The 16,128-nt window shown below is 37.2% G+C and overlaps 1 protein-coding gene across 1 annotated transcript in view; it reads right to left on the bottom strand.

The window, feature by feature from the left end:
* Positions 1-16,128, bottom strand: part of KCNQ1 (potassium voltage-gated channel subfamily Q member 1) — a 376,056-nt gene that overhangs the window by 267,028 nt on the left and 92,900 nt on the right. Inside the window, exons 3-6 of the mRNA XM_067296019.1 lie at positions 13,082-13,208; positions 11,279-11,357; positions 10,207-10,303; positions 9,429-9,569 (exon numbers count right to left, since the gene is read on the bottom strand). Coding sequence (XP_067152120.1) covers positions 9,429-9,569; positions 10,207-10,303; positions 11,279-11,357; positions 13,082-13,208 — 444 coding nt within the window. The remainder of the gene's footprint in view (positions 1-9,428; positions 9,570-10,206; positions 10,304-11,278; positions 11,358-13,081; positions 13,209-16,128) is intronic.

The following is a 16,128-nucleotide window of genomic DNA, read 5'->3' as shown; positions in this document are numbered from 1 at the left end:
GAAACATCTGTTGAGTTTGGGTTTCAAGACACTGAAGTAAAGCTTACCACCACGGTGATGTAGCACATCAAGGCTTAATAAGTCATTATTTGCAGGAACTCAAGGAAAGAACGGATTTTTTTTTTAATTTTTATTTATTTATTTTTTTTAAACAGAAGGCATAAATTTGTCACCTGAAAGCATTTAAAATTCACCTATGCCACACACTGCTCCTGAGTTTGGAAATTAGAGAGGTAAGTTTTATCTGTGACTTTGAATAAAGCTGACAAAAATCAAAGTATGTGAACCACATGAGGCTCTTGAGCAGATAAAACACACATCATTTGCCAGCTGTTCAGACTTTCTTTTGATGAAGAAGCTGCACATTTGCACAGGACATGGAGGAAGTTAATCCCAGACAAGAACAAATAAAGACCATCCTTCCGTATCTTGCAGTTACTCCTAGTTCACCCATCTGCTCCACTGCATACTCCGCAGCACCTGCAGAAATACAGGCAATGCCAGAGCAGCATTTCTAGGGAGGAGAGAAGGCAAGGGCACATTTATAGAGGTGAGGTGTGTGTTAAGAGGGTGAAGGGATGGAGAACCTGGTTTGGGGGAAATGGACAATCATAACAGACGGCTCAGGAAAAGCGTGGCTCTCTGCCACATTAATGATTGCCCATTCCTACTAAGTGATGAGACCCCAGATGGAAACGTTGGTTCGTTCCAAGGTAAGCTGTACCTCAGAAATGCACTAAGCAAACCAGCTCTTCTCAGTCTGCCCACCCCGTAAGCTCCTGCAGTCTAGAAACACCTACCATGACCTCTCTGTCAAACATGCTACAAAGGGACAGTTCTAGCCGCTTGAGGTTGTGATGCTGCAAGTTTTTTGCAAGTCACTGATATTCAAAGCATTCAAGTATTCTCATGTAATTTTTAATCCAAGTTTATAATGAGCAAAAGATGTGGCTTATTTCCAAATCTTTTTCCCATCTTACAAACCAATGTTAAGAATTCATATATAAGTGAAGTACCTACACAAGTTAAGAACCAATTACCATTGCCCGTATTTGTGAAATTATTGTTCGAATAATACCTTAATTCCAGGGCCCAGTGAGGAACCGAAGGGGTGGCTTTATCTCCTTATCCACATGAGAGGTTCAGTTTAAGAAGATTTCTAAATTTTAATTACAATTTCCTGTTCACAACAAAATATCATACTAAAAAACAAAAACAAAAACAAAAAAAACCCCAAGGAAAGATAACTACGGCAGAAGCGATGCCCTCTAATACCTACTTACATAAAAGGTTATGAGACAAGATAATGTTTTACGCCTAGGTATTTGAAGATATTTTCAACTCCTCATGATTAAAATCTTCTATCAGCTATACTCTTACAGTCTTAATGTCATGTTTCGATATCTTAACTAGAAACATGAAAAGAAATAGCTCCTTTTGAGCTGACCAAACTATGCCAGAAGAAAAATTCATATACAACTGAAAAGTATGTCTTCTCCTCCCCCCTCCACCCCCCTCCTTCCCATCCCTTCTGAACTGGTCTATACGAAGCATCAATGCCAGAAGTGTATTTTCTGTGCTGTTTGTTGGGGATTATTTTTAAAAGAACATTTTGGAAATTGGGTTGGAAATAAAACTGTGTGTTTGAGTTAACATTTTTCTCTACCCTCATAACTCTAATACATTTTCAAATGCATTGTATTCCAAAATTAAATTTTCTTTTTTCCCCAGAATACATGTTGTTGAAACCTTATGCTCCAAGTTTCAGCCCCAAGTGAATTTTTACGGCCAGATTATAACTCCCTAAAGAGTACAATACTAATTTTACAGTTGTAAAACAGGACTTGCAATGGAAATATTGACTCAACTTCTACTGTAGCATAGTAAATACACTGCCATAATGAAACTAAATTGATAAAAGAGCTCACACATTAAATTTTCATTGCAAAACAGCATGAAAGGCTAATTGTTTTAATGAGGAACAAAATGATATGCATCCATTCGCTATTTCAAATCTTTGATCTGGTGTACATCACCACAGGGTTTGGTGTTAAGACTAATCTAGTTCTTATTAATTATAGATTAATAATCTGAAGGAGGAAATATGAAGCAGAAAATCCAGACTGCAACAAGAAATAGCAATTTTAGTCAGCACTGGATAGGGGAGGCATTGTATTCAAGGCTATCTGGCTAAAATGAGGACAACAAACTAAATCAGGTACATGACATCACTGCTCTGTTGATAAAATACCTAAGACTGTGCCTTTCAAAGATCTGGATAGTTGAACAGCTACAAAATGCAACTGTGAAGAATGCATGATACAGTTATTAAAAAGACAGTCACCACAAAGTTGAGGGAGCAAACACAAATGCTAAAAGATCAAAAAAAGCCAAGCATCAAAATTACCTACTTTCTAATTTTGCAGCACTGCAGCTTCAAAAGAACTGCACCAGGTTTTGTTCTGTACACAGAATTTCATTCAGAATTTTCCTCCTCCGCTTGCAATACCTATCTTGATTAAACCAAGTGATACAGGAAAAACATCCAGTGATGTACTAGAAACATCATGCAACAGCCACAGTTTCCCTGACTTTTTTGCAATTGTAGTAAATTGTTAACTGGTTCAAATGCTCTCCTGTGTGCATAAGTGTAATGAACACATTTGAAGCCTTTCTACTGCTTGATATCTAATTTAGTCAACTGCATTCATGCAAGCTGAATATAAAGTAGAATCTTTTCAAGTTGCTGAAATCAGTACTCATTTTATTACAAAGTATGTGATCTGTATAAAGCCAAAAACAAATTTAGTGATCTTTCACTATTTTGAATTCCTTCCCAAATGACAACAGTCGTCTTTCTTGTGTATATAAGGATGTTAGCGATAAGACTTGATTCACACACCAGAAATCCCAGCTTCAGCTCCAGCTCACTTCTATGCACATTGCAGCACTCTCAGAAGAAAGACTCAAGTAACATCCTTCAGATGAAAGAGTTAAGAGACTATCCTCTACTGAGCACACACATTTTGGAATATTGGCTTTAAAATAGTACTGCAAAACTGAAGAAAGGACTTCCTGATCACTTCTATTATAAATACTTAAATGGGACCTTTAGATTCATTTTCCTCTGAAAACCTCAAAGTCTTTTTCATACAGTTGTCATTTCAGGCTCGCATGACCATTCTGGATGAAAATAAAGTACATAACTGAGGCACGGCCACATCTAAAGCACACAGAAACACTTCCAGTGATTTAGGGTATAAAATGAAATGGAATTACACATCCAACAGCACACACAACAAACAGAATGCATTAACTATTAACTAATAAAATGTGGCCAGAATCAAAACCTCACTTAATAAAAGTAACATAATTTTATGTCTCCCCAGTGATATATCCTCACGGCCATCTAGCAATCACTCTGGGATCTGAGTTTAATGCTTCCTCAAGGTATCACTCTCAGCCGTCAGCATCAGCTCCTACTACATCTGCTGGGCACACTAAACCTCCTAATCAAATGGTGACCCAAACCCAACATTTCCACTTGGGAGTTGTCAGTAAAAGAAGATAAAACTACAAGAGTCTTAAAAAAACAGCTGATGAAAATTAAGCACTGAGCAAACCTACATTTGCAAAGTCACTTTTTATGTGCTTTGAAAAAAGAAACCATGGCAGCTTTACTCAACTTAGCAAGAATACAAAGTTTAAAGGCACATCCTGGTTGATCTTAGTTTCTGGCTATTTCCAGTCAGCCATATTACATCATTTCATTCACTATCTCTTGAAAAATGCAACTCCTCTTGAAAATTAATTAGCTTTTCCATCACTGTTCCTGCTGGGAGGTTATTCAAGAACCTCACGCTTTTGATAGTAACACGACATTCTTTTAGGCTTCTGCTTTCATTTTGGAATGAGAAGTTTCTAACCTTGTTTTCCTCTTCTATTATCGCATGCTCTCAATTAGTTTATTCCCCTCCACTCTTCTGCTGCTTAACTCTCCTGCAGTAAACACACCTGCAACACAGCACACTACAAAGGCCACTGAGTCCCTTCCTTCATTTATTTAGTCTCATAAAACAAAAGCTGTTTTCACTCACTCTCATAAAATAGGCTATGCATTCCTTTGATCATCCTGGCAGTCCTTCTCAAGGATGACAAGATACAGGACGGAAACGTTATTGCATAAAAGTAGAGAGAATTGTTCATTATTAGTGAAGATATGGGCATACAGTCAGGGTTCATCTGAATTTTTTTTCCCTTCCCCTCTAAGCACCCCTATCAAAATACAAACAAAACTAAATTAGGAAAAAATCATTTTGACAAAGACTTAAAACCTCCCAAGAAGATGACTATTTATGTATCAAAATTCTCTAAAGAACGTTATTATATAATGTTAACACATATTACAAAAGCATGTTGATCATTTTTACTTGGAGTCAACAGACAGTTTTAGACCCAAACACAGTAGTAAACCTATAATCATACATGTACACATGCAGTAGAACTCACTGGAGATACAGGCAGCTTTGTATCTCAGCCTGATAATCAATCCCCTGTTAGCTGTTCAGATTTTAGAGGGCAGCAATAGCCACTTTCTTCCTTGGGGACACTGCAGGCTGCAGTATGCAGCCCAGCCCTTCCCTGACTACTGATCAGATGAATGGGACATAGCGGAAGGTCTGCTGGCCACCACCCGTCAAACTGCCCACAAAAACCAACAGCCAGTTCTGCAGATTGGATTTGATCTTCCCCGTGTCGAACTCGAGCACAGAGTTCTTGAAATCTACAGTAATGGAGTTTCTGTTACCTAGCTTTTGTGCAACGGACCATTTCCGCACAAAAAAAGTCAGAAAACAAAACAATGAGTCCATTTAATAACCTCTAAATGTCCGCCGTGATACAGAAGGAAATGGTGGGAAAGCAAGCAACAGATGCAGATATTCTGGCCATAATTTGTGAAGTGTTTGTGGAAATTTTGCAGCTTTTTTTTTTTTTTCTCCATTCAGCTTTAGTACTATATTACACCCAGCAAAACATCATAATATTTACATATACTGTAATAATATTTATATATACACTGAAAAGAAACAGCATTATCTAGGTACTACAAAAAGAGTGGTGGGGGAAAGGGTGCTTAAACATATACAAGATAACCAAATACCTTAGAATGGAAGTTTTAAAGCATCCTTGTATGAGGATAATTCTATCCATATGATGGAGAACAAATCATAGCAAAGTTTGCTTCGGCCTGCTACAGACCCATTTCAACCAAAGCCTAATCTTTTAAGTTCTGAAGTATGACTGAAAGTGCAATTTCTTAATTACGATTTTTTTTCCCCTAGATCCTGGCCTAGAAAATGGTAAGTTTCTAGAAATTATTTATTTTTGTTTTATCAAACAGAAAATCTGTCAAGACTTTTTGGATTCTTCTAGATTGAAAGAGGATTAAGGAGGAATTAAGAAAAACGTCTGAAGAATGTTCTTTCTATGTAAGAATATCTTTATTCGTACTTTGGAAACAAGAATTTCGAAAGGTTTCTTCACATCTACCCCACAGAACTTTATTAAGTGAGGATGAAAAAGTACTTGGAACTGCTCTTGGACTTAAAGTTCAGAGATGAGAAGATAAGGTGTGAGATGTACAGATCGCATGCAAACAGTATTTAGAAATACTAACCCTCCTCTTCCAAGCCCTCCCTCCTTGAAGTCTGAAAAAAAAAAAAAAACCCAACAACCCACTTCATCCCTCAAAATAGAAGGAGAAAAGAAGGAATGGGCTTAGAACTGGTATTCTTGGCTTGTAAAGCACAAGAAGAACAACAATGAAGTGTCTTCCTATGGCTAACTTTGAAGTCAGCATATAGCCCTCAACAGCTTTTTAAATTTAGAGATGAAACAAGGGGTCTGAATAATACAAACCTCCTTTTCTGTGGCTATTTTTTAACATTTATGTTCAGCTATTTATAAATTAAATCAACTTTGTTCTAATTTAGCAAAAAGTTTATGCACATGTGCAATATCAAGTTGTATTTCTCGCAACTTTTCAGCAAAGCTCTTAATTTTGATTTTCAATCCACATTAAGCACATGCTTATAGGCTTTGATAAATAGGAACACAGTTTTATGTATGCTTACAAGTAAGCATAGTTCAAAAAAGTTTTGTTGAATATGGTCCTCGGTCAGAAATTATGTATGAATTAAAGGAACAGGAAACTCTTTACCTAAGCTGCTACTCACAGACAATTGCTAGATCCAGTTCAAAGGACCGGGCATACTATAATATCCTCGCATGGCTATATTCAATAATTGATTGTGGCAAATGGTGCTCATGATCAAAGAGACTGCAGTCAGCACAATTCATGTAATGGTTTTCCTGAAGGATGTTTGTTCAGATGTGAAGGCTGGAAATAGTGTATCATTCAATGGATATCAAAAGGAGGGCTCCCCTCAGCCTGCCTGAGGCATGATTCAATTTAATGCTCGAGAAAAAAGAAAACAGAGACAGTGAGCCAGTAACATTTCCTGAAGGAGATCTTCTTTGACAGGCTTGGCAAGAACATTTAATATCTTTTTTTTTTCTATTGTTGTTTTTATTGTCCAGAATCTATACTAGGTCTTTAAGACTGCAAGTCTGCACATGAAGGACAACATAACTTTGAATACTTGCACTGGGGAACAGAGGGATGCATCATGTTACTTGTATTTCATCTGCAGATAATCACCTTGTCTTTTGAAAAACATAGATGTGCACTCATCAGCAGAATTATCTATACATGTGCTGCATTCAAGAACGGCAGTAATACCAACAAATCCTCCATGCACAAGGTAACCTTGGGTTTCTCCAAGAAGTCTGCAGACTGGAACAGCTAATAGCTACAGCCTTGAGTACTCCACAAAATGCAAATGATGAACAGGAGGCCAATTTACATATGGAAATGGAAAAGCAATATAGATTTATAAATAACAATGACAATAAAGAACATCTAATTAGAAGTTATGCACCCTATGGATATGGGTATGTCTATACTTGGCAAAGCAAAGTAATATAAAAGTACCCAATTCCAGATGCAGTTTGGTTGTGGTAATGCAGACCTTTTATATGGTCTGCTTTATACTACGCTACATACATACATACATCTACTGCCATTACCCAAAGAACTTGTTTAGCTGCGTAGGCACGTGCTGAGATAACAAAAAATATGTAATGTTTTAGGGTGAAAAAGGGGATGTGAAGATGTTACCAAGTGCTTTTCCTTTAGTATTCTCTACTACATAAGTTAAGCAAGTCCCAGGAAAAGTGAGATCAGCTATACACCAGATAGATCATACCTCTGTGGTGGCCTTTGAAACAGGAATTGTGAGCTATCCTCTTCTACAAGTCCGGTGCAGAGCAGATGGAGTTTTTAATGACAAGAATTTGCGGTACTTAAGCAATTCTGAAAATTCTGGCTAACACGTAACAAATTTCTGGGAACTAATCTTTTTGAGAATGTTTTCCAAATAAGTTTGAGACCTTTATTAAGAAGCATTCTGGTAATTAATGACCTCCAAGACATCATCCTGACTTTACAGGACCTTTTCCTAAAGGACAGCATGAAGAATATTACAGTATCAAAGTACCAGAAATGGATGGACTTTAATCCACCTCAGTTTTTTGCTAAATGCTTTTAGTAGTTAGCAGAAGTGTAGCATCTGCTTTCAGAGCAGAACGCAGATGCTAAATTCTGCTATGTTTAACAAAGCTACATTAGAGATTCTTTTAATACGTTATCACACTTCTAGTGGCATCCTGCAGTATAATACAATTTATAGCAGAGAAAGAATATGATCATGATTAAATCTACTGATTAAATAAATTTATCATAATTAGAAAGACAGAATAACTTACATGACTATTAATTAACTAATTCCCTGAAGGAAGAGAATATTTCTATATCCTAAGAGATCTCATTGCTTCTATGGAAGGCTTTACTGTATTTTCAATTAAGTCGGTCTGGTCTGTAAGATACTCTACTTTTAATGCTAAGGCCAATGGCAGCTTGTGTTTTTAAATGTGACTACATCTGCCACTGTTAATTACTGAGGCATCTGACCCCTGTATTGAAAAATAAGAATGCTACGATGACTTTAAAGCATCGAAAAGCTACTTGCCAGAAAACCATTTCCTTGTGCAATACAGCAAGTTTTCTGATCCTAAAAGAGGCTGTATTTAATCATGGCAGACAACGAGAAAAGAATTCTGCAGCAGATCTTAGTAGCAATCTAAACAAAAATATAAACTGTTGGATTCATAAATTGCTACATATGAATTTTGGCACCAGGAGACCTGTAACAGAGTTGTTCAACAGGTGCTTCCTTCCTGAAGCAACAAGTCATGCTGTTTGTAGAAAGAAGACAATATAAGCTGTTCTGAGTCAAACTGAGGTATTAGTCCTATGCCTCTTGTGCCTGAGACTTGCTAGTAATTTTAATTTTTAATGAAAAAAATCAGTGCATTTTGATTTAAAACAGCAAAAGAGAAGAGCATAAAAGAACAGCACATTTTGAAAATGCAAACGTTGAATCATTAGCAATGCCTATGCAGTTGAAAGATCGGGAGTACTCAATGATTTTATTAAGAAAACCTTATACAATTAGATAATAGTAAGTCACTGCTTTAATGCTAATGATAAGAAAAAGAGATTACAAGAAATAACTTTCTTTGAACTCTAATAGGAAAAGGAAATGGAAACAATCACAGACTGGAAAACCCAGAACATATGGGAGAAAAGAGAGAGGGAATCATTACTAGCAGAGACAATAAAATTGAAATGTTTATATAAATACAAATCCCAGAATAAAGCTACCAAACAGGTAAGTACACATAATACAAAAAGGAAGAGACAGCTGTCATTAGCAAAGGTACCAAAGCAGAACTTTACTAGCACAAGTAAAGATACAGTAACACCATGAAGTGTGGCGGCACATTAGCTATATCCAAGATGTCTCTGAGCAAGATGGGATGTAACAAACAAACAAACAAGAAATCCCCAAACAAAAACCAACCACACAGCTAGCCCCGACTCAGCAAGACTTTTACTACCTCGGAAGGTCAAACCCTACCTTAAGAGAGGCAGCAAAATGTAAATTGGTGTAACAGAAGGGAGGACAATATAAAGAAATATGAATAGCTGTTTCTACATCTTCTATGCATAATTTGATCACTTCAGATCATGTAAGAATATAAACACAAAATTAAAGCACTGATCTAATGTTTTCTGTAGTATTTTCTCAATTTAATACAATAACAAAACCAGAAAGTCTGTTGTAGCAACAAAATGCCATTTCAAAGTGCTGTTCTTACTCCATGCTTGCTTGAACTTTACTCCACTTTGTATACATTTAAGTATGTTAACTACTTTTTAATACATATGAAATTGTTATACTTACTACACCCCACCACAGGGCATCTGCATAGCTGCCAAACTCTGTTTCTCCAGAATCATTTACAGCATCTTTTTCAGCCAGGTACACAAAATAAGAGGAAAAAATCAGGCCCAGAAACCCAATGTACAATGTCGTTATCAGCTCCTGCAAACAGAATCAAAATAAGAACATCATAATGTTGCTGAGAGATTTAAATTACCTGTCACTGATGTTTTTGGAATAAAAATTGGAACAGAGTTAATTTCAGCAATTTATAAACATGGACAGACTGTCAGCTGTGCAAATTAACCAGCATGTACCCAGTTCAATGAGCAGAGTTGACAGTAGCTGATGACTTGGCCCAGTATGCACATTTCAAACACAGTGTCGAACACAACTGCATGTCCATCACTTGCAAATACGATGGATCAACTTTTTGATAATCAGAAATTGGTTGGGTAAATTTTTCAAACAATGTCACATTGAAAACAACTCTGGAACTTAGATATATTTCTTTAGAAATATTCAGACTCACCTTCAAAAGTCTCATCTTCTGTGGTTAAATCCACAGAATTAAATTACAGGCCAGAAGTCTGACAAAACTTAGGTGAACATTTTTATCTTTTAGGAACTTTTTGTCCTTTGAACAGGGTAGGACAAACAGATTTAGATGAAATAAAATGATTGCCTGTCTCCACATTAAATATATTTGACATCAGCAGCATGCCTGCATACATGCTGTTCTGAATGCAAGGACTTTTGCATCGATGATTACGAAGTTCCTCAGAGTACTCCAACTTACTTGTCTGTGTATGAAAACTACTGATCCCAACAGCCTCCACGTCCCACCCTGACGGTCAACATGCAACATTCGCAAAATCTGCAGAAAACGGATGCCCCTGAAATACAATTTTTAAATGAATGAATCAGTGAAGAGGCTAACAATAGAAAGAAAAGAAAACAAAAACAAAGTGGGGAAAGGGAAGTCTGTCTCTTCCAAAGAAAACCTGCTCTAGCTGATCCTGCTTTGAGTGGGGGGGGTTGAACTAGACGATCTCTAGAGGTCCCTTCCAACCTCTATTTCATGATTCTGTGATTCAAAAGACTATTTAAAAGGTGACAGACAATATTTTATGGTAGACTTAGCTCTTCTCTTTTCATCCCATTCTCCCATCTTCCATCCAGTTGTTATTTAGACAGCATGGGGAGGTTGTGCAGAAGGAGATCGGACCTTCAAATACATGGTTGGTAAGGATAACTAAAGGATTCAAGATTTTCGGACACAGACAGTGAATGCTCTAGAAGCAATTCATCAGCTCTTATTTGACCTGCTCACCAGGAGGGGAAACACATACAGAAAAGCTAACTAAAGATGTGAATTCCTCACCTTCGGAATCTAAGTCGTTCATTCAAATTAGTAACAATTTGAGTGGAATGAGTAACAAATTTGAGTGGAATAGTATTTTAAGATATTCTTTTAATGAGAGAATCACTGCAAGCCTAGTGTGCAGAGCACAGTACACTGCCCTGTACTCTCTCATTCAAGAAAATCTAGTAGCTTGATCTTTCTGAGCTCAAGGTAGGTTCAATCAATCAAGAATTCACAATGACTAACCCCAGGCATTTTTTGAAGTAGCAGCTTGAAAAAAAGTCATAAACATGAAGTACGAAAGAGTAACTATAAAACCAATCCAAGAGACTTAATAAGATTACTCTGTTTCACATCCATATATGATTAGTGATCTGTTTTGTTACATGAACGTCAGAGGAGTGACTGGTTTCCACCTGTAAGAATTGTCATAGGAGACAAAAAAAGAAAAGATAAAACCTTATTCAAACTGACAGCACTATTTTCTTTTATTGAGTATAATTACCTGATAGCTGAGGTTGCAAAGACTTGACCTTTAGAGCCCACACAAAGAACTATCATGGAAGCAACAACTACAATTAAATCTGGAAAATAAAAGTCAATTGCAAAAATGAGTTAGTGGTATCTTTCAATACTTCTGCAAAACTGTTACTAGAACCAATGCTTATATTAAAGCTTTGAATCTTGAAATACGGGGGTTTATATCAAGAGACCTCCAGTGTAACAAATAAGGAAAATATAATTGTATCATATAATAGAAAGGTTAGGATATGTCTGAGATGGCCACATTCTAGATGAGTGACAAGAGTGATATGAGTTACTATAAAACAGCCTCAGCAGACTGGGTTATACATTAGGTATAACCTGCGAGGAATTTTACCAGTTTCTACCTATTATCTCTTCTATTTTCTCTGGTGCTTTAGAAACTGTTTTATTATTGGCAGAGGTTTGGGATTTTATTTCCCAGCAGTCCTTGATTTTATATAATTTCAACTGTCCAGGTCTAAAAGGGCTAGAAAAATTAAAATCAGCACGTGAGTCTCGTTTACATTGTTAGTCATTGCCCTAGGACAGACACTAAATCTCTCTGCCTCAGTCCTAGCTAAATTTTGGAAAGGAATTCCATATTTTGGAAAATAAAAGTTTTTTGCTACATATCTGGGAAAGGTGAACTTTGTTTTGCTTCCCAAACTGAAAGCAATGTGAAGATGCTTCAGAATCTGTACTGCCCTAGGTCTCAAGAGAAATGGATTTGTGGATAGAGTGCAAAGAGGCAGCCAAAGCCATTTTACACTTTCAGTAACATCTGAGATACATTTGCTATTTATATATATATATGCATAGAGAAGCTAAACTGAAGAATTCTATGTTTGTAAAAATACCCAAGTACAACATTTTATAATTTACAGTCAGAAAAATTGTACACCATTTATGAAGAACAGAATCCCCTGCTCAACAACAAATAGTATTGTTGAGGGAGGAAATAACTGTCACAGATCAAAGGCTACTATGCATGTATAACAACAATCCACTTCCCATACAATATAAACAAACTAGAGAAATCAGGTAAGTGCTTCAGGGCACGAGTCCTTACACAACACTTACAATATTGGCTAGCAAAATACAGCTTGATTTGGATGGTTACATTTCTTAAAACAGAAATTGTTAAACTCTGGACAAGCATTCTAAAAAAAAAATAATAATAATTATGGGTTGTGACATATACAGAATAAAGGATGCAATTTCTAAGGACACTGATGTCAGTTAGGAAGCCAACTGCACTGAATGTCAGTGGGAGTCAGGTGCCCATTTCCAAATGCATCTTTAAAAATCCTATTTTAAGCCAATAGGTACACACATTACTAACAGCACACCTGTCATGCTCCACCATGTAGTGGGCGGCTAAATTAGGGAGCCAAATAAACTCATATTAAAATATTCAAATGGATGTTGGAAAAAGAGGCCTTTCAGTATCTTTAAAAAATAAAGTTGTAGCTGTTATACAATGTCTGGGATGCTGAGGTCGCAGGAGACAGGACTGTGGTCAGGACTTATTTCTGGCAAAGCTTCAGATCACTTTTGAAATGAAAACACTCTGCTTTTCTGCAAAAGCAAACCAAGCTACATTTGTTTTCAAATGACAGTGCCACAGATTCCTGAAAGGAAATTCAGATGTACATAAATACTAATGACAAGTCTTCTTGCTCTAACTTGGCTACAACTGCTATGGAAATTCCATTTCTCTAAATCTTCCAAGGATGACTTTTACCCAGTGTTTATGACAACTCTGCAAGCCAGGCATACTCACCAATGATCGAAATAGGCTTCCTAGCAAAGCGAAGCCTTCCCCATATTCCAACGTATTTACTGCGGCATCCTGCTGACCATAACCGAACCACATATTCTGTTCCAAAGAATACCACTAATACAATTTCCTAAAAAAACAGACAGGGAACTAGGTTAATTTTTTACTGTACATCTTTCATCTTTTTTCAGACTGTATTAGGCAAAGATAAAATAAAATGGAAAATTTGGAAGGCAAAAAAAAAAGTTAACTATGCTAAAGTGAACTAAAATAACACAGGAAAACTGGTAAGCATAAAGAAATAAAAGATAAAGAGCAAGTTTAAATACTATAATTGCATGCAGTTTGGCTCATCTACACGTGCTAAAACTTAAACCATTCTGCCAATTTACTTGGCCTCTGTAACTCAAACAGAAAGTGTCCTGATGGAGCCAAAGAAAACAAGCAGAGCCTGTGGTCCGCAGATGAGGATTCTGTTAGCTTGTTTCATTTCTCTAAGAGGTGTGCTATGCCTTCCACCTGCAATAGCAGTTGAACCAACCACTTATTTATACTTTTCCAGTCTTCATTTAATCCCACATGGATTAAAGTAACATTTCTGGCACTGTTACTGACATGTCAGCTTTCAGATGCATTGAAAAGATGGGGAGAAATCATGCAAGCCTTTCCTATCAATACCAGGCACTGCTGGTATTGAGCTGTGTGTTCACCACAGACCTACATCAAGGTATGACTTTGGAAATGTGTGCAAAGAGTCATAAATGTCAAAGACATCTGACATCCCTCTTGATCAGAAAAAGGTACAATTATGTCAAACTTGAAGCTTAGATACTCAGATAAACCTTGGTTTTCTAAAGACTGGTTGACCATGGCATCTTCAGCATAGTTTCTTCAAGTATCAAGTAGGTGCAATGCTTCCTTATAAGCCATACTCAATTAATAAGTGGTCACATTCCCTACCAAAGCCAACAGGGAAAACTACTAATTGGAACGGTAACTGCAGCTTGTAACCGAAAACACACGACACATGGAAATTGTAAAGCAGAGAAGCTAATCGTAAGGTATCACAGTTAGAAAGGATAATGCAGATTAAGAGAACAAGCTGCTCATTACATAGTGATTTAATACAAAGAGCAACTGTCGAGAAGATGACATGGTGGCAAATTAACATTTTATCCAGTATTCTCACATTTCTGCAGTATTCACTGCTGTTTTTCATGATAGTAAATGGGACTCAAGATGGCAGCCACACTTATTTTCTAAATTAACTGAAATACTCAAGATGCAACCCTAGCCCAATCAAGACCAATGAGAGTCACACTATCAGCTTCAAAAATGCATGGGACCTTGCCCTGAACAGTCAGCAAAATAACAGGGCTGTAGACAATAAAAGGAGGGGGGGAAACTGTTATGCATCAATTATTTCACTATAATCTTTCTGTGGCTCAAACTCCAGCCTTCTGCTGGCATAATGAACTGCTCACTTCAGGGCGCTGCACCGTTCAAGTGAGACTCTGCGACACTTCTGAAAAGCTGGGAGAACATTAGCCAGGACTTACTTTCTTAGCTTTGACAGTCTCATAATCTGTGCAAGATGACGTCAGATGCAGCTGAAGAGCTGTCACAACTGTTTATAGCCACTGCACTCCAATTAGATTTCCAAGATGTAATGAAACCATCCAGATCCTTGGTTGTTATAAATATGAAACTCAAGCCCTTTGGCCAGCCAGGAATCTCTTCCACAGCTTGCTTCCAAAAGGAACCCTCAGAACCCTTCAGGATTTTTTTACCTGGGGTATTATTAAATATTTCTCAGTGAAATAAAGTGACACTTACAAAATCTAAAGAAAGACCACTTGTAGCAGATACTTTAAGGAAAGATTGTGTCTTATGAAGGAAGCTTCGCATGCAGTGAAATTTCCCCTTTATTCAATTTCATGTAATGCCATTTAGGAACCCGCACTGAATCACGAAGTTAAGAACGCTGCTTCGCATGCAGTTCTGCTAAAATATTAAAACAAAATAAAGCATCAGAGGCTGTCTTTCCTAATCAGGAGATTGTATTCATTCCTAAGCTATATTCAGTAAACTCTAATATCCAAATAACACTTCTGCATGCAGAAGACTAACACATCTTGTTTCACCACTCCTATGAAAGTAACTCCCTCAACAACAGACAACAGCAAACTCGCAGGGAGCAAGAAGTGTCCTTCGTTCCAAATACGTAATTTGAGCAAGTGATGTATGGCCTCACATCATACATGTTGGTAGAGACAATACTGGTGAGATGTCCTCAAAAGCAGATTACCAAAAGCAAAACAAAACAAAATTCTTGAAAGGAAAAGCAAAAAAAACACAGAAAAGTTAATGTTTTAGCGCAAGAAAACAACATACAGTGCTCTGACCAAAAAACTGTGGGCTTGTCAGGATCACAGTTTCATTTTTACAGCAAGAATGTAAAAAGTTGAAAGCCTGGATTGTGCTTCAAAAAAAAGAAAAGTGTGTATTCTCTGGGCAGGACATTTGCATGAGAGTTGTGTGTGTATGTTTTAAAGCCCCGCCATGGTTCATTGGGTAGCAGGAACACTGTCAAGTATGCAAATGTGGGCTGTCCCAAAGACAACGCGACAGACATGCAGTCAATGGTTACTGTCATCCAGTTCTTTGCATGACACGCAGACAAGCTTAGAGAACATTTATTGTTCTATAGACTCCAGTGACTGGAGGGAACGACCAGTCGGCTTACACCAAGACACATTTTTCACTCCTGACGTTTTGATAAAGGCTTATTGACCTAAATGAGACCCAAGTTATTCAGGGAACATCAGGGGTGAAAGTGCACAAGCTGTTCTTCATGGTCATACACAAAACCGCCAGGTATCCATTAGCAACTGGCAAATTCCGCCTCCTCTGCCCGTGGCTGTGTGACAGACAAAAGCGTTTTTAATATCTTGCATTGCATAAGTCTAAAAACTAATCTCTGTGGGGAGAAGGAAGCTGATGAATTTCTGTCAGTACATGTTTATATTAGTGGCCAGACAGTTGCAGAC

This window comes from Apteryx mantelli, chromosome 4, assembly GCF_036417845.1.
Source record: "Apteryx mantelli isolate bAptMan1 chromosome 4, bAptMan1.hap1, whole genome shotgun sequence".
Lineage (NCBI taxonomy): Eukaryota > Metazoa > Chordata > Aves > Apterygiformes > Apterygidae > Apteryx > Apteryx mantelli.
This window is presented reverse-complemented; position numbering and strand designations above follow the sequence as displayed.